Here is a 26467-nt window from a genome sequence, read left to right as displayed (position 1 = left end):
TTAATGTGGAAACTTATAAAGATTTGTATAAAGATTGTACATTCTCAAGTCAAAAAGAAAAGTAATAATTGTGCGAACTTAAATTGGCATGTCACCATTAAGCTTAAATCTAGATTGTTATTTACACCATTTAGCAAAAACCAATAGTTATTCGAGTTGTTTCAAGAAACAATCTTGATTGGATCCAGATTCTCATTCACAGATATATGAACTTAAAATTATGAGTTATACAAAGAGGTTTTTGCTTTATCTTCCTAAATTTATACAATACGTAATGCTCTGAAACTACTCTGTCAATGCAAATTTAGGTTTACCGCATAGGTATAAAAAATATGAGTACAGAATAATCAAGATGCATGAAAATGGGGATAACAGAATTCTCGTATCATCTGCAGAAATCAGAAATAAGAAATGAATGAGTGAAGGTATGCATCTAGGTTACATGTTGTAGAAAGAGATAGGATAATGTACCCAGAGTGATGGCCTGCTCTAAGGCATGTATGACATTAATGAACTTCAACGAACTGATTGAATCTTCGATGAAACCCATCCTCCTAAAGTTTCAATCTTTCTAAATTCTAATTGCTTCCAACTTCACTTTCCGATTTCATAAATCAACCTTTAACAAGGGTTGGATGATTGAACGTCTATGGAATTCTCAGCAATTCTTTCAATACTAATATTTAGATGTCATACAATTATATTAAACAACTTGTCCAAACGTTAACATGATAGCAAATTAATTAAACAACAATGGAATCATAAATTCCCAAATCATATTAACATGGAGAGAGAGAGAGAGAGAGAGAGAGAGATGAGCGGCTAAATTAGGGTTTAAAATCGATTTGCGGCTGCCTCCCGATAGTAACGAATGAATAAGAGGCACAAATGGTAGTTTTGGAGAATCACTTAAGTATTTTAGGCCGGATAAATCGATGGAGGGGAGCTAATACAATACCACGTGTCAAAATTGGTTTTATTTATTAGATTAGGGGATTTATATATCTTTTTACCTAAATAAATAAAGTTCGTAATTCGACTAATAAGTATGTATATACATTAGTATTTTAGTATTTTTAGTATTTCTTTTTTCCCAATTTGACTGTTTCTATGTCTGTCCCTAATCATCCACATTAGTTTACTTGCCATTGCTCTTGACTTCTTGAGGTTCTTACCATATAATTTCCGTAAATTATTAATCAAGTTTTATTCGAAAGTCAACTGATCAAATTGGATTCAAGAATTATAAAAATATAAACACCATCTTCACGAATTCTTTGAAGTTGACAACCTTCATATAACCTCCAATCACACAAATCATTGAACACAAAAATTCTGTTAGTGTTAATCTGTAACTTTCAAAGAATGAAAACCCTCCATAGCCATGTCAGCACCTCCATCTTCATCTTCATCTTGTCACTCTTGTACCCTTTTCACTCTCTAGCTATCGACACCATCACATTCTCACAGCCACTTACCATCAATCAAACTCTAGTTTCTAAAGATGAACATTTTGAGTTGGGGTTCTTTAATCCAGGCAACAATAATTTGTATATAGGCATTTGGTACAAGCAAATTCAGCAGAAAACATATGTTTGGGTAGCTAATAGAGACACCCCCATTACTTCATCCTCCGGGAACCTAACCATCATCAGCAACGGCAACATGGTGCTTGTAAATCAGACGGGAACCATCGTCTGGTCGACAAATCAACCTACACGGGCGGGGAACACGGTGGCGCAGCTTTTGGACAACGGTAACTTTGTGCTTCGTCCGGAAAACGATGAGAATCCAGAGAATTATATCTGGCAAAGCTTTGATTATCCGACTGATACTCTGTTACCGGAGATGAAACTGGGGTGGGACAGGAAATCTGGAATTACTCGGATTTTGCGGTCATGGAAGATGAACAACGTAGATCCGGCAACTGGTGATTATTCTCTTATGATCACTGTTCGTCAGTTCCCGGAGATTTTGCTTATGAAAAACGAAACAATAATTCGTCGGAGTGGGCCATGGACTGGAAGAAGGTTTAGTGGTGTAGCGGAGATGAAAGGGATGAGTAGAATGCAGTTTGACGTTCAAGATAATTCAGATGAGGTTTATTATTCATTTAAATTGGTGGATAATGCAATTTATTCGCGACTGGTTGTAAATTCTTCTGGTGTGAATCAAAGATTGGTTTGGGCTAACACAACAAAAACCTGGATTGTGTACTGGTCTTTCCCCGGTGATTGCGATCACTATGGTGAATGTGGTCCGTCTGGCATTTGTGCTGCAATCCCTGCACCGAACTGCAGTTGTATGACCGGATTCCGGCCGAAAAACAAAGAAGCATGGGATTTCCACGTTGGGAGGGATGGGTGTGTTCGAAACTCCAGCTTGGATTGCAGGTCGGACTCGGATGGATTTAAGCTATTGAAGAACATGAAGCTGCCGGAGACTTCAAAAGCTTTTGTAGATCAGACAATAAATTTGAAAAAGTGTGGTGAGATTTGCAAAAGGAATTGTTCTTGTGCTGCCTATGCTAATATGGATGTCACTGAAGGCGGGTCGGGTTGTGTGATTTGGGAAGGGGATCTCATTGACATGAGGCGGTATGATGATTCGGATAATGGTGGAGATGATCTTTACGTTAGAGTTGCAGCTTCTGATTTGGGTACGTTTTCTAAATCAATCCAAAAATCTATAATGATTAGTGCATTAATAGCTTGTACAACCCAAATCTCTAAGGGTGCGTTTAGTTAGGGAAAAATTGGCCGTTTTCGGGAAAAAAATTTCAAGAAAAATGGGAATTTTGAAAACGCGTTTAGTTTGTTTATTTTTTAAAATTTTTCACATAAAATGAAAATTTTCTGTTTTCTAAAATTACAAAAAAGTTGTAAATTTTTGGAAAACTGATAATCATTGTTTTTCATAATTTTCTAATTTCAAAATTTTTCTAAAATATAAATACACACCCACTCTCACCCCATCCACCTCTACCTACCCTCACCTTAACACCCCCCCACTCACCCACCCCCACACACACACACATACATACATACATACCCACCTACCCACACAAACACACGCACACACACACTCATCCCCACTCCCACAAACCCACACCTACCTCCACCCCCATCCCCACCCACATCCTACCACCGTTACCGTTTTCTAAAAATAAAAACCGACAGAAAAATACACATCTAAATACGTTTTCTAATTTTTCTAAAACGGAAAATGAAAAATGAATAAGTGTTAACTAAACGCGTTTTCTAAATTTTTCAACAAAAAATGAAAACGGAAAACGAAAACTGAAAAGAAAAAACAAAAAACGGAAAATGAAAACTGTTTTTTTGTAACTAAACGCAACCTAAGGCATTATTTTTTCAAGAAAAATGTTTCTTAAAAGTTTTGGAATGATGGTTTATCTGAACATAATTTATGTGGATTTACTAAACTGCAGTTATTATATATACATACTAATTTACAAGTGCCACATGAACAGTACTTTATTGTCATTGGCTGTATTTTTCTTTTTCTATTTTGCTTTTTGATAATTATATTTTTTATCTGTCTCTTCCTCTTTGCCCGATGTCATCTGCTCACCGCCTACTGCCGATAGAAATGTGCTTACTGTCACCGACTCAACTTCACTATCTCTTATACCTTCTTCTAATTATTCCACCGCTTAATCTAATACTCATTTCTCTCTGAATCTATCATGGTCAAGGCCTCCAGATCCTTCTACACCGCCTCTCTGAAATACCCCCAACTGATCGTCTCTGCCTCCTTTAAGCCTCCATCCACCGCTATGCATGTATACAGCTCTAGAATCGGTCGCCACCGTGGAACCGTCGAAGCTCCAGATGCCCTTCTGCCGGTCTTCACGACCTTCGTTTTGCTGGAAATCTACTTGATAGTCGACTGTCTAAAATCAAACGGCGGTCGCATCCCTTCTCTAAAATCGAGCAGCAACAGGTAATTTATCGTTTTATAAAGATTTACTAATTTTTCTGATTCCTCCCCCGATTCAAACCCATTTTCACAAACATCTTCACTGGAATTGGAATTGGAATTCACAGCAGTTTGTTTCTTATATAACCCTCGGCTCTTATCCAGAAACCTTCGCAGCACCTCCTTTTATATATGTCGTCGTCCTCCGGTGGCTTCCCGTTTTCCATCCCTGATTCCGCCAATTAGGGTTAGGTTTGTTGTTGTTGTTCTGTCCTGGACGACGTTACAACAACGGCTCTTAGGCCGGTCCTTCATCCTGTGAATCAAGTTGTTTCAAGGTCCTCTGGTGTCACGACGATCGATTCCCCCTTCGTATCCTTCTTGACTACCATCAAAATCAAATCTTTTGCTATTAGAATATATGGAAGGTTTAAGACCGACTTGCACCAGCAACACAGAAGACTAATGTTACTATGATTGAAAGGGTAGACTTCCATGATAGCGATGCTTTCCCCTGCTTTCCCTTTTTCAACTTAATGAAAAGGTAGATATTGGTTGAACTAATTTTTGGATTTTGTTTTTTACCAGTTATCTAATATTTCATATTTATGATGTTTATAGTTACGGAATAATGTATGTGCTTCTATATGCAGGTTTTATGTGATATATTGGCGGATAATAATGGTATTAAGAAACTCCAGGTAAATATTAATGGTGTAGGTCATAAGATTACATTTTTATTTATTTTATTTATAAAATTTTAAATTTTCAACCTGTTAATTATTGTGTGAAAGACTGATGTATTTCCATGTTACAATGACCAATTATTTTCTCTTTTTTATACTTGAAGCATATTTGTTACAGATGTATGTCAGTGTTCTTATTCTTTACATTCTATTAATCATCAAAAATAATATTGATGTGATACAAATCTTGGTTAATTTGTTTATTTTCAGTTGTGCTTCCTGCTTATTGTGTGCAGGGGGTGTACTCTGATCACAATCGACAAGGGCTGTTGTTTCTATGGGTTTAGGACTTCAAAGATTTATGTACAACTTCCCCAAATTATGTTAATCTCTCCTCCGATTGAGCCCCACCATATACATAGGACTACTGATGCCAATTTTGCCCTTGCCCTAAGATCTGGAAAATCGTTTCAGCTGGAAATTCGTTGATGTGTATAAGCCTTTCTTTAGACCCCAAAAGACGATCTTCGTTTGCCTAACTTGCCACCAGATTCCGATACTGTACAAATTTTTCGACTTGGGAAAGGTCTTTGGAAACCCTCGATGTATATGGTTGCCCTGTTGCTGCTGTAGAGATATATCCAAATTCACGAGGGATCAACCGGTAAATCACACCGACCTTACTGCATCATGTTTTGGTTATGGTTTTTTTCAGTTCTGAATTTCAACAGTTTCGTTAGTATTTGGATTTAGATTGAAAGTTTTTAAGCTAATTCGTTGTTTCTACTTTTAATTTGACATTTATTTGTTTCAAGGATTATTTTGGCCAATATGGAAAGGAAAAAATATTGGTTATGTTGTTCTTCAGTAGAAATGAAACCCACCAAGCAATTCAGTATACATGTTATCTGTTTACATTTTCAGACTAAAAGTTTGAAACTCTCAGCTTTGTTTTTCTTCATCACAGATTCTCGTTGTTTTCTGTGAGCCGGGTGTGGCAAAAGTGAATGTCATCTGTTGGATTGCAACACAGATAATGAATAAGGAGAGTTTAAGCCGTTTGATAATTGTAGTACAAAATCTCCTTATGGTATATCTTAATAGTTATTTTTTTGGGATTATTGGTCAGTGATTTAATATACTGTGGTGTTTATGTTAAAGAAATACCACTTTACTTTATTTATGTTTGCATTTTTTTTTTCAGGGGGAGAAATGAGACCACTAACTTAGAAGAAAATAACAAAAAAATTCATACGATGAGGCTGTTGTGCTATTTGTCAAGGTATACTTTTCATTTTATTTTGATAAATCAATTAATTATAATATGATGCTATGGTTTATTTCCTTTACTACAATGTATTTTCACTTATACTATTGGCGGATAACATTTTTTTTTACCTAGGTTCTCTTGCAATTGATGTAGAAGTGATCTTTACTTTTATAAAGGGTAAATTTGTCATTTTTTGCTCAATTATTCTGCTATCTATCTTTACAATGAGAATTTGTTGGAAGGAATCTAATGTTTAGTCATTCCACTTTCCAAGTATACCAAAAGAATGAGTTTTACCCATAAGAATTCAACTGCTTTGAACCCATTTGGCTCTATAAATGACAACTCAGTGATGGTTGTAGATTTGTTCTAGTATTTATCAGTACATTAACCTTTGGACTTTTCATTTTATTTTTTGCTTAAGACTATTTTACGTTTCTTCTTTGCTTCCATAGGTACTTTAGAGTGACCTTAGAGATTTGGTTGGGAGTTGATGTATGACACCATGGTTTGATTTATATTTTGATTTGTATCTTATGGAGGAAAAGAGGTATTTTATGTCTCATGTGTAGACTTTTTGTATATACCTTTTTTATTTGTAATATACTAACATTTCATGATGGTTCTATTTCTATTGCTCCTCAATTGAAAGAGGTTGATAAATGTGTGAAATGATTCAGAAAGAAGAGTGAAATGGATTTCAGTGGTCTTTGACATATTTTAACGTATTTTTTTGAAGTAAAATATGAAGATATCAATTTCCATTCCATCTTTGTTGGCCAAATATTTGATTTTATAAGAACTTTTCAGTAATTTTCCATGTTTGTAGATGTTTGGACTGCTCTAAACCTCGATTGTTGATTACATGCTTTTTTACATTTATTTCTCATTGTAAGTTTTGCATTCACTGATTGTGTTTGGATTCCAACCCCGCAAAGCGGGGATTCTTCCCTAGTTATATTTATTTTTCAATTTTTTCAATAAGTATTAATATTATTAAATAAAGATAATGACCCACATACTCACCCCACGCCCCCTCCCTCCCAATCCAAAATCTATAATGATTAGTGCATTAATAGCTTGTACTACGCAAATCTCTAAAGCATTTATTTTTTCAAGAAAAATGGTCCACAAAAAAGATTTGGATTGATGGTTTATCTGAACATAATTACCAAAGGCTTTTAGCCTAACGGTATCTAGTATTGCCCTCACTCCTTGAGGTTAAGGGTTCAAGTCCCGTTGTGGACATAAATGGATTTAAGGTATAGTTTATGAGCATGTTAGATTTGTCTTTCAAAAAAAATCTAAACATGATTTATGTGGATTTACTAAACTATCGTTATTATATTTATTTTCCATTTTTTATATAAATATTACTATTATTAAATAAAGATAATGACTCACATACCCACCCCGTGCCCCCTTCCTCCCAATCCAAAATTGAAATAACTAAATTGTCATTATTACATTTATTGTGTAATAAAAAGAAAATGAAAAAAATTATATAAAAGCAAATTAAATTTCAGTTTTAGACGGGACTAAAACCATATACAACATGTCTAAAAGAACCATATATCCAAAAAATTTAAGGTTTGGACATTTTTCTAAAAAAATGCAAAGCATAAGGACCATTTGTAACGTCTCATTTTTACGGCTGAAATTTTTTCATTTTTTTAAAGTAAAATTTCCCAATTATAAAATTAATTTTTAGAAAATCATATGTTCCCAATATTAATTATTAAAAATCAGAGTATTATAATGAACGCAAAATAACAATCATACAACTCACTACACCCTATTAGTCCTCATATCACACACTGTACCGCTACCAACCATCCTTAATGAAATGCAAACCATAAGTGACCAGAGGTGAGATAGCCAATCGAATATATGATCTTACTCTAGAGTCACAACAAAACCAGGAACATGCAATAAATCTTAGATCAAGAGTTCTCAGACTATCACTACAAATAAAATGACAATTAATGACATAGAAAAAGTACCACTAAAGGGGGAGCGGCACAAAAAAATAGTTCCACTAAAACCGTTGTCACTAAAGGCATTTAGTGACACTTTTTAGTTGTGTCGCTGCAATCCTATTAGGTTTTAGTGACACTTTTATTATGTCACTAAAGCATTTGTAATTTTAGTGGCACTATTTTTATACCACTATTTAACTATTAAAATAAATATTATTTTCTTGGTGACACTTTTTTTTACCACAAAAAAAAAACTATATTCATAAATTAGGTCTGATTTTTTAATTTTAAATGGAATATATAATAATAACAAGAAATTTAAGATAATAAATGAAAAAAAAAATAATATCATTACTTTAATTCAATCTCATCAAACAACAATTTTATCAATATTTAAACACAAATTTCTTCAAGAGAGTTAAATAAGTCTAAATGCTATGCTAGTACTCAAAGCATAATATTATCGAACTAAATATTTATTGCGGAAGAAACACGGAACTTTGTTAACCTCAAACTAAATATTAGCTTGTGAACTTCAAGAGTTCCCGCTGAATGTCAGTTTTTACTTTTTTTAGTTTTCTCGTCTTTACATCTAAAAGCTTTAGTAAATCTCCATCTCATTGGACTACCATTTCTTGCTCTCTTTCTTGTTCTCTTCCTTTGAAACATGGAATTGGAAAGGGAAACAAAATTGTTAACTACAATAATTCATAACTTCATTTATGTCGAAGTGGAAGCATGTACCTAGAAAGATACAAGTGTGAGTAAACTCATAAATATGCCCCTTTATCAATCATATCATATTCCCGTTTATGTATCATTAGAACTATTTAACAATCTAAGGGGAGAAAAATGCAGATTACCATACCATGCAAACTGGGGCGGAACACACACATTAAAAATGGAGGGGCCAAAACCAAGTTTTCAAACAAAAACAATATAAAGATGTTTATGGATTTTTTTTTCTTGATATTAATGTATATTATATAATGAAATTAACTAATATATAACATATAACAAAAAAAATGATCAAATAGATATTATCAAACAATTAGTTATTTTTACAAAAGTATATGCTAAAAACACAAAATGAAATTAAAATTAAACAGTTAATAAAGTTCTTTGATAGGTTTATGAATTAAAAAAAAAACTTATGCTTTAATAATTAACCTAACTACTTAATACAAATCAATAAAGTGTATATTTATTTGTTTATATTATAAAATATTGATTAACAAAAATAAATACGGTTATAAGTTAATCAAAACTAATTTCATGAATCAACATTATTAAATAAGACATGTAATAAAATTATTGTAAATATATAAATATAAATATAAACAAGTAACAAATATAGTTATATCATAAAGCCACAGATCTCATCGTCACAATAATTACCTTTACTGAGTGTATAGCCCATTTGTCTCTTTACCTTCTAAATATTTGAGAGAGAGAGAGAGAGAGAGAGAGAGAGAGAGAGAGAGAGAGAGTTCATATTACTCTTTGGCTTGAAGGTCTGTTTCAAAGAAGATATGGGCTACGTTGATTAAAAAAACATCACTTAAAATATGATTCAGCTTCACCTTCTTCTTGATTAAAATATGAGCTTTAACTTGAACTTTTTATCTTAGACATTTCATCAAACAAGTTGGGTGCATCAGAAAATTCATTTATATTTTAAAGCCCTTCATAAATTTCTTCACCCAAAATTGTTTCAAAACATAAAAATAGGATTAAATACTTGAACTTTTCACAGAAATCGAAATTCTATCCAATTATTAATTCATCCTTTGAATATTGTTGATCCAGTAGTTGATGAAAACTTTAGGAGCACATAAAGAGCATAACATCTTGAATACCTTTTAGGCGGGGAGAGAGAGAGAGAGAGAGAGAGAGAGAGAGAGAGAGAGAGATTAATAGCAAAATTGAAGAACCTAATACTTCAAACAAACATTAATACCCATGGTGTTGAATATGTTTTGAGTATTGTTGATCCAACACTTTGAACAAGGATTAAATCTTTAAGGGTTCTTCAAGAACTTCCCAAATATCCAAGCCTGAGACTGAAGCAATCAGTTGGCCAATTGTTTTCAGGTTCATCAATCAAAAGGTGAGACTGGAATCAAGACTTCCCGTAATGAACAATTAAGACCTCTGCCTATATGACTATAAAAGTCTCAAATTTTATATCTACACAAGTCATTACTAAAAGATAAATATTTTTAAAATCAAAGAGCATATAACATCTTTCCACAACCTAATACATCACCTATTTCAACAAATCAAATGTAGAAGGGTGGGGGTTACATGATATGAGAGATGCGAGTGCTAGAGTGAACTAGGAAAGATTGTGAGGAACATCCTTCTTGATGAAAGGCAAAGGTCTGGAGAGACCTAGTGATTAACATCGCATGTAACTCTATTAATAGATAGGATGAGCTAAACATTTTTATTTTATAAACTGAAATGAGCAAATTGTGACTGTATACATTATCACCTCGGAAAAGAAAAAATATATAAATCTACAATCACAAATATAAATCATCAAACTCCTACCAAATTAGAATATAGAAAGGAGATGGTCGAGTGGTTGAAGGAGAGCGAAATTATTGAAGAATGCATACCTGATTAGGATTTGTGTTCATTATGAGGGAATAACGGAAACCCTAAATCTACTCTAATGTGCGATAAATATGATTTTATATTCGATACCATCCGATCCTTTGTGACATACATACGCGATTGACCTCCGGAATATAACATACATTATATTTGAATATCTGATGTGGTAGAAGAAAAAACCTTGATAATGGGGGGATTATTGGAGGATTATGCTTGATCCATAGAAGATCAAGACAGTGTTCCAGTGTTGTTGGTGACGTCCGTGAGGAGGATAACTAGTGGTGCTCCAATGATCGTCGTGGGGAGGAGAGAAAGAGACGTGGAGAGGTGACTTGGAGAAGCGGCAGTGAGTTTATGAGATGAAAAGATGAGTGCTCTATTCCTTAGTTCCATTTGATTTCACGAAAAAAGAGCGGACCATTTGATTTCACCAAAAGAAGAGCGGACCATGGAGGGAATTAGGAGCGGTACATTAAAAATAGAATTTTAAGCAGATATAGTGGCACATAAATAGATGTGCCACTAACACCTCGTTCCCGAGTTTAACAAAAGAAAAGAAGATAAAAGAAAAGAAAGTCCCGAGAGAAAAAAAGAGAAAGGAAAGGAAAGTAAATTTTTTTTTTGTGTTCCCGAGTTGGAGAGAAGTGGAAGGAAAATGAATCATTTTGTTCTTTCTTTCCAAATCCTCCCAAATCGGAAGGAAAGTTAGGAGAGAAAGTGATCATTTCATTTCCCTCCACTTCCCTCCTTTAATGAAACTCGGGAACACCAATTTCACTTATTTTCTTCTCATTTCCAACCATTTCCTTTCCTTTCTCTCGTTAAGTTGAACTCGGGAACGGGGTGTAAAAGAATTATATAGTGGAACAAACAAAAATGTGTCACTAAAGCCTTGTGCCACTAAATGTAATTTTATTTGTAGTGTATCCTACGTGACCACATACAGTCCTTAAGACACTCCACTAGATAATAACCAACAAGTACAAACAGACATACAGATCTACAGATTACTACTGCATAGAAACATCCTGTATATCATGTTATATATCTAACAGATCACTAAGACATAACAACATCCTATATACCAGGATACATATCTAATAGAGGACTACAACATAGCAACACACTATATACCAACAATCTAAGGAATGCATAACCGTATATACTCAAAGGTGAGATAGACACCTGGACATGTGATCCTACTCTAGAACCACAACCAAACGAGGAACATGCAAGAAATCCTAGATCAAGAGTCCTCAGTCTATCCTACATGACTACATACAGTATCTAAGGCATCTTTCTACTATCATATAACAAAAACCAATAGGCCGACATTGGTGCCTTCGACCCACAGGTGCAATGAGGCAAAACTCAACTGAATCAAAGAGCTTTGAACACATCGATATGATCCCTTTTTCAACACTGCTTGTTCTCGCAAATCTACTAACACAAGAACCAGATCAAATCTCAATCAATAGCCAAAAATCCTAAAGTTCAACCCAAAGTCAAACTTGGTCAAAAAGTCAACGGTCAATGAAAGTCAATAGTTAACAGAACCTCAGGACATGACCATCTATAGTTCACATCTGAGCCATTGCAAGTCAAAATAGCTGGGTATTATAATCCTCACGACGTGACATGCATCTTCCTCACTTCATGAAATTCGTCTGTACGCCATTTTGATCCAAAAACCTCTTAATTCGTTAAGCCACTAGTCCATCTTTTTTAGGAGACTTCCTAACACTCCTAGGATCATAAAAATCAATGATTTCAGGTCTTGTATGTCTAATACAAGACTTGAGCTCAAATTAGGTCATTCATGAAGAAAAATGATGTAATTTTTCAACCATGGACTCAAACATCCTTCAAACTTCAGATCCATGATATATAAGCACCAATGGACCCCTTGGACCCATAAAGTTGCCAAAATAAAACTCGGTCAAAAAGTCAACGACCAATGGTCAACGAATGTCAATAGTCAACAGACCCTCACAATGTGACCATCTATGGTTCACGTCCTGAGCAACTATAGGACAAAATAGCCAGGTCTTACAAACCTCACTATGTGACATGCATCTTCGATATCAGAAAAACATCTCATCCCTACAATTGGGTCCTTGACCCCATCAAACTCTGGATGCTTCGTATTATCGAAGTCCCGATACTTGAAAGATCTCTCTCCTCAAACGCCAATGCAGAAACAACCACGGTAGCTGCAACAACTGTAACCTCAGAAAGTGCAGCATAGTGATCATCGAATAGCTCGACCATGGCATCTGGAGTAGCCTCCCTGATCACATCCGCTACTTCTGCAGTAATGACCCTACAAATCTCCTCAGACCTTCCCTTCCCATGATGCCAGCTCAAAATCTAGGTTTTACTATTATAGCAACCTACATTCAAAACTACAAGAATAATGCTACAAGAGGGATATATAGAATTACTAACACGAAAAGTTGATTGCTTTTAAAGAATCACACCCAAAGTTCTAAACAATAGAAATCATGGTGAGAGGAAATAAGATATAGCAAAACTCGTATTCGAAGAATGCTATGAGAACGAAAAAAATATGAAGGCTCAAAGGTTCCATTTATAGTTGAGTAAATTTGTAGAGAAAGCATATTTGAATTAATTCAATAATCAGATTTATTCAAGTTGTTCAACTATTGAACGATTAATATTTAGTCCATATACCTTTAAATACTTTCCTGATTAATCTAATTTATTCTAATTAGTTCTAATTTATTATAAATTCATTTTAACAAGTTTCTAATTAAATTATCAAGGCATGATAAATTAATAAACTATTTTTATCTCACTCTCTTAAACCTTTTTCTATATATTTTAGCTCTTGAGGACAACTCTAAAAGGACTTTTGTTATTATTCGACAAAACTGCAAATTTAGTCCTTGTGGTTTGCAAAAATCTTTGGGTGGGGTCCAAAAAGTTTCCAGCTTGCATAGAAGGTCCAAAATCAAGGTTTTTCTGGGTTTTTAGTCTAAAAAAACTTAAAAGGACGATTATACCCTTTTAATTTCTTTTTTTTTATTTTTTATAATTATTCTAATACCATTTTGTCTTAAAAATGAAAAGAAAAGAAATATATTATCCCCCACCCACCCATACTTTCTCTCTTTCTCTTTTTTTTCTCTTTCTTTCTCTCTCTCTCTCTTTCTCCCTCTCTCTCTCTCTCTCCCTTCACCAATTATGCATCTCTAGCGTAGGAGGAAACCGGTGGAACTAGGAGACCACCAATCGCCACCATGACAATAATCCTCCTCTTCCTAATCTGCTCACCGGTCTCAGCCAAACACCCCCCTTTCATCGTTACTGCTACTGCTCAAATCCACAGCCTACAACGAGAAGGGAAGGAGTCAAGTGGGGCACCGAAGCTACCCCTTCCTCCGTGGCGATTGGTACCCAAACACCCCTGACTCCTTCACTACCGACGATGAGAAAGGAAGCCACGACGGGCCTGTCGGAGACGTCGACTGCAACCCCTCCTATTGAACAAGAATTACCCAAATGCTTCCCATGCCCACTGTTGTCGATGGATCGAAGACAACAACCCCCGATGAGGTTTTTTTGTTGGTTGATTTATGTTTGTTGGGTTTGTTGGTTGATTTGTATTTGCTTCGATGAGATTGAATCAATGAATAAATGTGTCTTAGATGAATCTAATTTCTCTGAAAGGGTTCTCGATCCAAATATTGAAAATGGAATCCCGATTCATTTCTCCAAGAACAACATAAGACCAACATATGTTTCCAATTTCTTCCCTATTAAATTCAAGAGCTGGAAAGCTTTCAACTTTCAATGGCTGAGAGATGTGTGAGTCATTCAGCTCCGAATTGTGTTTTGGCTGAGAGATATGTGGAGAGGGATTATTTTGATTTTATTGATGGTGATTCGTTTGGGAGTGATTCCAGTTTCTTCAAGTGTGCATTTGATGTCATATTCCAATCTCCTGGTAATCTGTGACATCCCCAAAATCACGGCCATAAAAGACCGGTTTCATTTATGTTTTTTTTTTTAAATAATTTCAGAGTAAATCCTTTTGATTTTAAAAGAGATGCGGAATTTGTTCCCAAAAACAAAACATGATAAAATAGATCTTTTATCAAAACATTTCATAAAGAAATATAATTTCATTTCATAATCAAAATCGGGATGTCATGTTCCGATACAGATCATAAAGCATAAACGATAACATTACAAGTCATTCAACAAATATATACATATACAGACTAGTAAACAAAACAAGTTGATGATTCATCCATCTTTATGCTCTTGCGCCACTTCCTATAATACATATAAATTGAGTGGGTCAGGCTTGGGAGCCTGGTGAGCATATAGGGTTTTCAACCCACAATAAATAATTATATTTAATTCAACAATCAACAATAACTCGATTAACCATTCCCATTATCCTCACTTTACGTCCCTAAAACAACATCTATTATAAGGGACCTAATCTAGGATTTTCATCGGGACGAACATTTCTGCAAAGGGGCTTCCTTAGCAATAAATATCCTAAAGGCAACCATGAGGGGGATAGAGTACACCGGTGAACACATCGTTCACAACACCTACAGGTTATGAGCCTGCTAGTGTTCCACATGACTGTCTAGAAAGAGTCCGTGGTCGTTATTCATACTCTGCTAAATGACTAGATCAACGAAAACAACATCGAGGCCTCTCATATGCTTATTACACACCAATTTATCTACCCATGTTCTACCCAACATATTAGTAGATAAAAATATACATTTTTATACATAGTTTAAAACCTGTATAGCATGCTCAATCAATACATTTTTCCACATAACAGATGAGGCACACACACATAACACGTATTTCATAGAGAATAAATCAGATCTATGAGATAAAAGAAAGTGAATATACATTCACACATATAATCAACAAAGTATACACGTAACATGTATTTCGTATAAAATACTTCATAATAATGTGTTAGAAGAAAATGACTACACACTCACTTGATCAGAAGATGATCAGACAGCACTACGGCTTGCAAAAGTAGTGTTTCTCCGTAGATCTGGAAGATCTTCACAAAAACCGGGCTCCTCGCGGGCAGGGCTTCGACTCAGAAATCTCACTTCTCAGGATCCTCGAGGCTTTCGGAACTTGCTTCGGGGCTCGGGAATGATACCGGGGCTTCGGGATATGATTGGCATGCAAATCGAGGCAAAAACTAGACAGAAGAAAGAGTTTGAACAAGAGAAAATGGCTGATCTCGGTTTCTATTTATAGGCTGTTGGGTCTAGGATTATGCTGGGCGTAATTTCCAAGTACGATGGGCGTAATTTGGTTATGTTGGGCGTACTTCGACGTCATTGCATGCGTCATTTGGTGGCACTCGAGTATTGGTCAGGCAACTTGCATCTCTCTGAGTACGCTGGGCGTACTCAAATTACGCTCGGCGTAATTTGACTCGTCAAACTTATAAATTGCATAACTTTCGCATACGAGCTCCGTTTTCGACGTTCTTTATATCCACGCGTAGGTGAGACCATACTCTACAACTTTCATTTAGACTCCATCGGCTAATTTTGAATTTTATTTTTATTATTTATTTTTAGTAGGCCGGGACAGGAAAACTTCATTATAAATTCATAACTTCTTCGTCCGACGTCCGTTCTCGCCTAACTTTTCATCGTTACGCTACTAACAACGAGATCTTCGATTCTCGTTTAGATTGTTTCAGCTAAAAAACCGCTCGATCTCAAATCGAGTATTCGGGCTGCATATTGCCAAGTCGAAACTTCATAAAATCATAACTAACTCATACGAAGTCAGATTTGGGCGTTCTATATATATTCGGAAACCTCGTTTCGGCCACTACAACTTTATGCAAAGATATCGAGTTTATTTTACAATTAAATTTGATGCTCATTTTGTTCTTAATTCATTAAATTATAATAATTAAGAAAATAAACACATAATTCACATAATTCACAAATAATACATTTTTATTATTTCAAATTGGGTTACAAAATTTAACCTAGACTATTATATTGCTAAAAATGGCAAGCCCAGAAACACGGGCGTTACATAATCGTTGAGCTCCATCGATGACACATCAACAACTTCATATCCAAGCTTTGATGATTCCGGTGGCGGAGGAAGATTCATCGCTAATCAAGCTATCTTCAAAGCAAGTGAAGGGTAAAGAAGAAGAAGAAGAAGATGGGAGAGAGAGAGTGAAAGAGAAAGGAAAGGGTCGGGTGGAGTGAAAGAGAGAGGGGAGGGTCGGATAGAGTGATAGGGTGGGATATGTTTTTTTTTAATTAAAAAAGGTATTAAATAAATATATAAAATACAGAAAAGAAAATAAAAGGGCATAAGCGTCTTCTCAAGTTTTTTTGGACTAAAATCGCGGAAAGGTTTTGATTTTGGACCTGCCATGCAAGTTTAAAACTTTTTGGACCCTATCCAAAGATTTTTGTAAACCACAAGGACTAAATTTGCAGTTTTGTCTTATTATTCCTAAGGTTATAACAATTAGTTATGATACTGGACACCTATTTATAACAACTTATGTATCCAAGACTTTGAAACTGTACAAACCTTGTATGTTGATCGAAACGAGTAGTATGTCCTTCACATGTAATACCAAAAAGATTATGACACTCCCACGTGCCTTCTTGTATAAACAAGGCTCACTTACATTATTGGTAAAAACCAAGTTCCTCAATACTTACTTCAAAAAATATAAATTCTGATCCGAGATGATTACTTAATCCATGAAAGGGATCTATTATGCTTACACACTCTAATATGATATTTTGGAATTATAAAACCAATCGATTCTATCATATACACATTATGTACTAAGTTCTTAGGAGGATGGTTTTAATATCAATCTATAATCCTCATAATTAAACTATTTGGAAATGGACAAGATCCTAACTGAATTAAACATTGATATTTGAGAAACTATTCCATCATTAACGATTTTATGAGTTTCTTTGTAGCTTTTAGCAACTAATCGTGCTTTAGCTACCCATGACCATTTCCATTAGGAACATTTTCTAATATCTCTCCTTATGGGTATTTAGATTTTCATCTATTCCAATCTTTCTCTTGAAGACTCATTTATACCTAATAGTCTCATTATTAGGAGGTTTATCAAATAAGTCATGTTCTTGCTTGTTGTACATGGATTTGATCTCAACTTCCATCTCAACAAGTCATTTATTTGAATTACAATATGCCAGAGATTCTTAGTAGTTGGTTGGCTCATATAGAGCAAGTTTTATCCCTTTGTTATTAGTAACAATAACCCTTTATCTCTTATGTTCATAACAAGCTCTACCCGACTTGCAAGGTTCTAGTTTTTCAGATGGCACCTCAACAATTGTTTGTTGGGATCTCTTTTTTGGAACCCCAAAATATTATTAAAAAACCTACCAAGATGCTAGATAAAAACATTTTGTGTCTCTTAAATTTCTTCTAGTATCACTTTGTTATGAGTGTCTTCTTTAGCTATAAATTCTTTCTCCAAAAGACACCTTCTCCGGATTGTTAAAATAGAATGTCTTGGTTTCATTAGGATATCCATTTGTCAAAAGTGGTCTCCAACTCTAGACATCACATGTAGAGTTTGATTTCCACAAACCCTAAGGTAAAACAATGACTTGCATAAGTTATAATTTTTTGTCCTATCAACACATGTGATAGTTAGTCCACTGCATACCAAATATACTAGAATCTATTTTGTCAAATCATCTTATGCTTTATGGTATGTACATGTTCAAATGGGACCTAAAGGATTTAGGCTAAAGATATTTATAATATTTTTATAAAAATATGTAATATTACTTTTACCCGTTACTTTGACTTTCTTTTGGTCGACAAGTTATTTAGTAGTATTTTTAAATTTAAATAATAGTGGAATGTTTTCATTAAACCACCTATATTACATATGTTTTTTTGGACAAATAATACTTCAATTATTTGTATAATATGAAGAAATATTGTAGATACCATAATGTATTAAAAGTTTGTTCATTACAGATGAACCTCCACCACCACCATCATCATCACCTTCACCACCACCACCACCACCACCACTACCACTACCACTACCACCATCATCATCATCATCATCACAAACTCGCAAATTTGGCATGGTTATCGGAATTAGCGTTAGTGCTTTTGCTATGCTTATATGTATACTGATACTCTTCTACTTGAAGAGGAAGAAAACACAATCGTTGGAAGATAGACAAGGTATTTTTTTTTCACTATTTAGAGTTACACACCTTAATTTATAATTTAAAATATGAAAGTAGAATCAGCATAACATTGATAGCAACTCATAATTACATCAACCTATCAAAATATATAGCATTGAAATTAATAAAAAGTTTGAATATTTAAAGTCAAGATGTTGATTATCATATTGATTTCTATGTGTTAAATAGATTTTGCTATGATCTAAATTAGGTCCAGATGACATCATATTAAATGATGGAGTTATTCTACCAAGTAGGAGAGATTATCTTAGCGAGACAGCCATTGATGAACTCGAATTGCCATTGTTTGATTTTACAACATTGGCGGTAGCAACAAATAACTTCTCGGACACAAATAAACTTGGGCAGGGTGGCTTCGGGTGCGTTTACAAGGTAAAGTGTTTGTGATATTTGAAAACATAAAATTACTGGCTTCGGGTGCGTTTACAAGGTAAAGTGTTTGTGATATTTGAAAACATAAAATTATTGGTGTTTAAAGATAGAGATTTCGAAAAACGCATCCAAAATTCTTCAAATCCGCTCTTAAATAAGGTTGTGGGGAGTGGTTACACCCAATCCACCGAAAAAGCGTTGCCACCTGTACGCCACGTCAGCTTCACCATCAACCCACTAACCATTGGAAATGGATAACACTCCACAAATTTTTTTTTTATTATTTTTTTATATCATATTAAATTAAAAACAAAATTTATAACATAAATTAATTTTTTGAAAACATAAAAAAAATAAAACCACATTTCATTAATTAAAAACATAGAAATTTAAAACTTAAATTGCTAAAATTAAACATTACATTGTCTAAATAAAATGAAAATTTTAAAAATATAAAAGAACATAGAAAAATTCTAATCGTCGTCGTTGTCGACAATGGCATCATTCGCCTCGTTGTCACCGTCCTCATCCTCTTTGTCGTCACCATCGTCATTCTCCTCGTCTTCATTGTCATTTTGCCCTTGGAATTCTGTTCCCATATGTATTTGATCAAATCATGTCGTAGATTGTGATGTGTTTCACGGTTTTGTATTTCCAAAACCCTTGAGAAGTATGTCGGGCTGCCAACTTGTATTACTACAGGTGGGTTAAGTATATCGTTTGTGGTATATGAACAAATATCTCTACCCTCTTCTTATATTATCATGTTATGTAGAATAACATAGGCAATCAACACCATCGTCAATTTTTCTCTGTCCCATGTTCATGTCAGATGTTTGATTATGTGTCACTTTTGTTTGAGGACTCCAAATGCCCGTTCTACATCCTTCCTCGCAGATTCTTGTGCTAACTTGAACATTTTCCGTTTATTGTCGGCTGGAAATATGTATGACTTGATAAATGTAGCGTATTCTGGATATATCCCATCACCTAGGTAATACCCATACTTATATTCATTTCCATTTACAACGTATGACATGTTTGGTGCTTTACCCTGTAAAATATCGTTAAATATCGGAGACGCTTGGAGCGCATTCATGTCATTGTTTGACCTCGCCATACCAAAGTATGCATGCCAAAACCATAGGTCATTTGAAACAACCGCCTCCAATATAACAGTCGGCACCCATGATCACCTCGCGTAAACCGACCACGCCACACATTGGGACAATTTGCCCACTCCCAATGTGTACAATCAATGCTACTAAGCATCACTGGAAAACCATGTTTCACTTGATGCGCGACATCTAACTATTCGACATCGCTTTTAGTCGGATGTCGCAAGTTTATGTCACGGTAAAGCTCTATAACAAACTCACAAAATAGATATGTACACTCCCAACCTGTTCTTTCAGACATTTTCAGATACTCATCTGATGCTTCTGCGACGATGTTGTATGCCAATTGTCTAAGAGCGGCCGTACATTTTTGTATCATAGTAAAACCGTGTTTACCTCTTGCATCCCATCGCAATTGGAAAAATTCATAATTACTTCTTTGAATTTCGATAGATCATATAAACTATCAACAACAAAATAATCACGTACCAAAAGTTCATGTGCCGCCTCTCGATCCCGATTGATCCATTTTCTATGCTTTTTTCTCGACGTTTGAACTTACGCCCCTCTTACGTACCACGTCTCGTGTCGCGGACAACAACGTATACAAAATCAAATCCTCATCAGAATCGTTATCATCGGATGACGAAGAAATCGGAGGTGGAAAATTATCCATTTTTTGGTTGAATGTGTGTGTTTGTTTTGAAAAAATATGGGTGTGTTTTAGTGGGAATTATGTGTAAAATGAATGTATATATAGAGAGAATTTGAAAAAATAATATTTTTTTTAATTGACAAATGGTTGAATATAACATTCGAAAATTGAATGCCCAATCAAAGCTTCCGTCTTCACACGTCTTCTGGCTCAGGCCACACGCAACCCACCCACCCTTGGGGCGGTGTTCGCACATCTCCAGGGGTGTCCACATCAGCCCCACACATCTTCTTCACTACCATACCGGACAGCCTAATCCGAAACTATAAATAGTGATTTTTCATAATTTTCGATACTTGGATTACACGAGAATCCAAAATATAAATTTTTCATTTTCATTTTCAACTAGATTTTTAATTAGACAAAAATCTCAATATGCTTAAATTAAATCTGAATCTACAATAAAGGTGTAATGTTGTTCATTTTGAAAACTAACATATAATAAGGTAGTTGAATATATATATATATATATATATATATATATATATATATATATATATATGTGTGTGTGTGTGTGTGTATGTGTGTATAGAGAGAGAGAGAGAGTGAGTGAGAGAGAGAGAGAGAAAGGCGGAGCCATGATCCATGATCCTATAATAAGGGGGCTTATATCTAGTGTTGGATGTAGAATATGAAACTAGTGTATATAGTAAAGACAAATTCAGAAAAATAAATTTATCCATAAGACAAAGCTCTAAATAATCATATCACAAATTATTATTATTTTTTCCTTAATAAAAACCATAAAATTTAATCTCTTTCATTCAAACGGAAAGCAAAAATTTTTCGTTTATAAACCCTTGAAATAAGTAAGATATTAATAGATAAACACATAAAACTGATAGCTTACATCTAAAAGGTTAAAACAATAAAAGAATTATAGATATAATTAAAAGAAAAAGAAAGAAAAAGTAAACAAGAAAAGATGGGATACATATGTTAGGTTCATTAAGTTCAGTTACATATACCTTTTTTTTTCTAGGAATCGTATACTTTTATCTGAACTACATTTTTATTGAATCTTTCCACAATTCCCAACTATGCACACAGACACACATAGTTAAAAAGACTTGTAAGAAAAATATATGTAGATCGATAGTTAGATCTTACAGAGCATTCATCCTCTGTATTTATTTCTTGGAGAGGAGAATGGAGCAGCAACAAGCGGAGTCTTGAAGGAAACGCTCATGGGTTTAGGATCTAAGATCCGATCAATCTTGTTTCGGTTATAGAGCTCGTAATCGGAGCCTTCAAGTAAGATGATGGTATTGGTCGGATCTCCATCTTGAACGATGATCAAATGGTAAGGCTGGAAAATGATCTCCACTGTTCTAGAAAATCAAGGTTCATGATGGCGATGATGATGGCGATGTCACATGACTGTAACCCTTTGAAAAATGATTTTCATTTATTTGGAAGATTTTCAACTTATTTTTTATCTGTGGATCGGGGGTTTTCAAAAAGTTTTAAAACTGTTTGAAATTCCAGTTACCATACTATCCCTCTAAAAGATTTAAGATGTATCCCCCCCCCCCCCCCCTTTTTTTATAAAATATATGTTTTTTAATTAAGAAATAAAATTGAAGACTTGTATAGATGTTGCCTTCATTATTTTCAATATGTGAGTATATACGATGGTATAAAAAAGATGGAGGTCTTTGTAAAAAGGTAGGCTAACATTAGACAAGTTGGAGGGGGCAAACACCTGCCTGCCCCCTACTCCCTCTGCCATTATATATATATATATATATATATATATATATATATATATATATATATATATATATATATATATATATATATATGCAAAAGTTTAACAAGGAACCATTTTAAACCATAGAAATAGGAACCATTATTTTTTCAAGTTTTAGATCTTATTATTTATCGAAAAAAGTTCTAAAAATATAGAAATTCAAAACTTTTTATCTTCTAACATTCATAACAAATTTGATATATTTTTTTTTAAAACTTTTTTTATATGTTTAGATTCACATTGTGAATTTATACTTTAAATCATTAATTTTGTATAAATTCACTCTATAAAACTACACAAATTCACATTGTGAATCTGCATAGATTCATAGTGTGACTCTGCACAAATTTCACAGTACAAATTTCACATAGTGAATCTGCACAGATTTGCAATGTGAATTTGAACAAATTCACAGTGTGAATCTATACATATCAATTTTACTTTATTATTTTTTAATCAAAATTGATATCAATGGATGAATGATAAAAAGTTATGAATTTCTATATTTTTAGTTTTTTTTATGAAAAAATTGCTCCAAAACTTGAGAAAAAGATTGGTTTCTTGGTTCTAAGGATTAAAATGGTTCCTTCTTGAAACCAACCCTATATATATATATATATATATATATATATATATATATATATATATATATATATATATATATATATATATATATATATATATATATATATATATTACAAATGATTGTGCCAAGGGAATTGTTAATTTCATTTTTTTTTTCACCCGTAAAGTTTATTATCCTTTATAATTTTTGCCCCTGAACTAATCTTAATCTAATGCTTTTTATCCCTCAGAATTTAAAAATTAAACTATTGGTATGTTATACGTTTTTATTTTGGTCCTTTGTATTTAAAGTTATACTTTGGTCCCTTGCTTAATTTGTTTTCGTAGTTTTCGCTTTTATTAATATAATTTTTTATTATTTTATCTTTTAGTTAAGAGCTATTTGTGTATTGCATGAATCAAGATGCATTTTCAAACCTTATTGTTGTTGTCTCTTTCATATATAATTGTTTACATCGAGACTTAATTTTATACATTTGTGGTCCACTTTGCAAATAAGTTATCCGCTGCGTTGTGTGGGGTGACGAAATATTATAATTATTTTACTCTCTCTCTCTCTCTCTCTCTCTATATATATATATATATATATATATATATATATATATATATATATATATATATATATATATATTCGGATATGTATAAAGAATTTTAGATATTGAAATATCTAAAATTGAATATATGTTTTCAACAATCATATTTAAACCATGGTACACGATAATAGGCATGGGGGTAGAAAAAGTGACATCATTATTGTTGGCGATATAGGGTACATTAACGGAAGGTGAGGTTGTAGCAGTAAAAAGACTCTCAAGAGTTTGCGAGCAAGGGATCGAGGAACTAAAAAATGAGGTTCGATTAATCGCGAAACTCCAACATCGAAACCTTGTTCGGGTATTAGGTTGTTGCATTGAGGTCGAAGAGAAGTTGCTAGTTTATGAGTTCATGGAAAATAAAAGTCTTGATGTGTTTCTTTTTGGTAAGTTTTCATGGGTATTGTTTTATATTTCTTTTGACGACTAACTTTATGTTGTTGGAATCAAACTGTTTTCTAGAAAATCATCATAGAGAAAGAGAAAAGCATCAAACTAAATTGGAAAATCCGACTTGAGATTATACGCGGGATCGCACGGGGCCTTCTTTATCTTCATCAAGATTCAAGATTTACAATCGTCCATCGAGATATGAAAGCAAGTAATATTTTGCTTGATAAGGAAATGAACCCAAAGATATCAGATTTTGGTATTGCGAGGATTTTTGGGAACGATCAGACAGAAGCAGAAACAAAGATAGTGGTTGGAACATAGTAAGTATATTTGTGTTTGTGTATAAATTAAAATATATGTGACACATAATTAATGATATAACATATATTTTAGAAACTTTTATTGTTTCTTATTATTTTTTTTTAAATTTCTTCTAGTGGTTATATGGCACCCGAGTATGCGATGGATGGTCATTTCTCAACGAAATCAGATGTTTTCAGTTTCGGAGTTTTGATTCTTGAGATAGTAAGCGGTAAAAGGAACAGAGGATCATCCAACACAAGTAGCAAACTTAACCTTCTTGCACAAGTAAGCACAAGTAGTGAAATATTAGAAGCTTTCTAATATCATATTTTTTTCTAAAAGAATACCCATGTACGTGTAGTTAATTTCATATAGGTCCTTGTATTATTAAATAATCATATTTGTGATGAAAACAATATTTTTAGGCATGGACGTTATGGAATGAAGGAAATGCTTCAGAACTACTAGACGAATCTGTTGGGGCCCAATTTTCAAAGAATGAAGTTTTAAGGTGCATACAAGTTGGACTATTATGCGTTCAAGGACAACCGAAAGATCGACCTAGCATGTCGAAGGTGTTGATACTACTGAGCAGTGAAACTGTACGAATGCCACAACCAAAACACCCTGGATTAATTACTAGAAAAATAAACAACGAGACAGAATCGTCAAGCAAAGGTGATGATTCAATGACCGTAAATGGAATCACATTCTCGATATTAGATGGTAGATAGGGAAACTATGTTGGTTACCATCTAGAATCAATTCTACATCACAACTTTTTTCTTTAATCAATGTTGGTTTATTAATCTCTTTTCGTAAGTGAAAGGTAGATTATGTCATATTTATACATTATAGCAAGTCTGAATTTGGATTGAATATTTTATATTATGAGACAATGGTTTGTTAGAATTTCGGGGTAATAAAGGCACTTGGCTATTCTGATAATTGTGATTTCACTATCAAATCAAAGTATTTGGGTGGTACTCCCTAATCTTTGATTGGATAAGACTCAGAAGAGAAAAGAACAAATAATGAGATGTATGAATTTCGTGAGTACCAGGAAAAATTGACAAAAATTGGTTAAAAACTTCATTTGTCTAAAAACTGTCAAAACTGTCATAAAACAGTTTTTCCGACAGTCAAAACTGTCATAAATCCGGGTTTTCTATAAGGATTAAGGTAAAGTAAAAAAACAGGTCAAATATTCAAAATATGGATTTCGACCCCAGCCAGAGGCTCTGTTCATTGGACCCCGCCAGGGGCCGCCACCCCTTGGACCCCGCTCCTAGGGGAGTTGCCCGCCGGCCACCGTTCGTTTAGGGGCTTCGCCCCTAAATGATAGTGTATTTTGAAACTTGATCAAACTTAAACAAATGTGTACTCCACATATTCCTTGCTTGTTTAATATTTATGAATATCACTTTTGGTCAACAAAGTAATCTCATTACATTTAAATAACATTATGAAACAAATCACCAACATGGTTTGCTAGTGTCATACAATAATTTTCAAACTTATTCGTTGTAAAACCTTAATTTTAATCCAAATTAATTTTTTTTTCAAATTAGAAGTTTTCTATAAATAATTTGATAGCTAACTACACACGAAAAATAGGCATGCCCGCTTGAACTTACCCTTTTACATTAATCAATAGAGTGGTCCTCAACATATTGTACGATCTAAAGTTCCATCATGTGTCATACTATTACTAATAGCATGTTAATTTTGACTACCGTCATAGCTTCATGTATTGTTGTGAACTTCTCCTTCAAATGAATAATCCAGATTTTACAAACACTATGGAAGATAGATCATTATAAATGAAAGGCTTCAGTCATTAAAAAATTGAGA

At 33.9% G+C, this 26467-nt stretch overlaps 1 protein-coding gene across 1 annotated transcript; it reads left to right on the top strand.

Moving 5' to 3' along the window:
* The first annotated feature begins 1285 nt into the window (after nt 1–1285).
* Nucleotides 1286–25490, top strand: LOC111907373 (receptor-like serine/threonine-protein kinase SD1-8). Its single transcript, XM_042896684.2, has 9 exons — nt 1286–2700; nt 6650–6672; nt 15774–15800; nt 16710–16771; nt 18978–19153; nt 24093–24290; nt 24380–24630; nt 24748–24898; nt 25039–25490. Exons 1-9 carry the CDS (start codon nt 1366–1368, stop codon nt 25345–25347), a joined length of 2532 nt encoding a protein of 843 aa, XP_042752618.1. The 5' UTR covers nt 1286–1365; the 3' UTR covers nt 25348–25490.
* The last annotated feature ends 977 nt before the right edge of the window (nt 25491–26467 follow it).

This window comes from Lactuca sativa, chromosome 7, assembly GCF_002870075.4.
Source record: "Lactuca sativa cultivar Salinas chromosome 7, Lsat_Salinas_v11, whole genome shotgun sequence".
NCBI classification, from domain to species: domain Eukaryota; kingdom Viridiplantae; phylum Streptophyta; class Magnoliopsida; order Asterales; family Asteraceae; genus Lactuca; species Lactuca sativa.
The sequence above is the reverse complement of the archived record's forward strand: the minus strand, read 5'-3'. Positions and strand labels throughout refer to the sequence as shown.

Bases quoted from the DNA above. Each gene is read 5' to 3' on its own strand.
- LOC111907373 (XM_042896684.2), top strand. From the start codon at position 1,366: ATGAAAACCCTCCATAGCCATGTCAGCACCTCCATCTTCATCTTCATC. The intron at 15,801-16,709 runs GTAATTTCCAAG...AAGAAGAAGAAG, and splicing joins GGTCTAGGATTATGCTGGGC to ATGGGAGAGAGAGAGTGAAA. The intron at 24,291-24,379 runs GTGTTTCTTTTT...ACTGTTTTCTAG, and splicing joins TGGAAAATAAAAGTCTTGAT to AAAATCATCATAGAGAAAGA.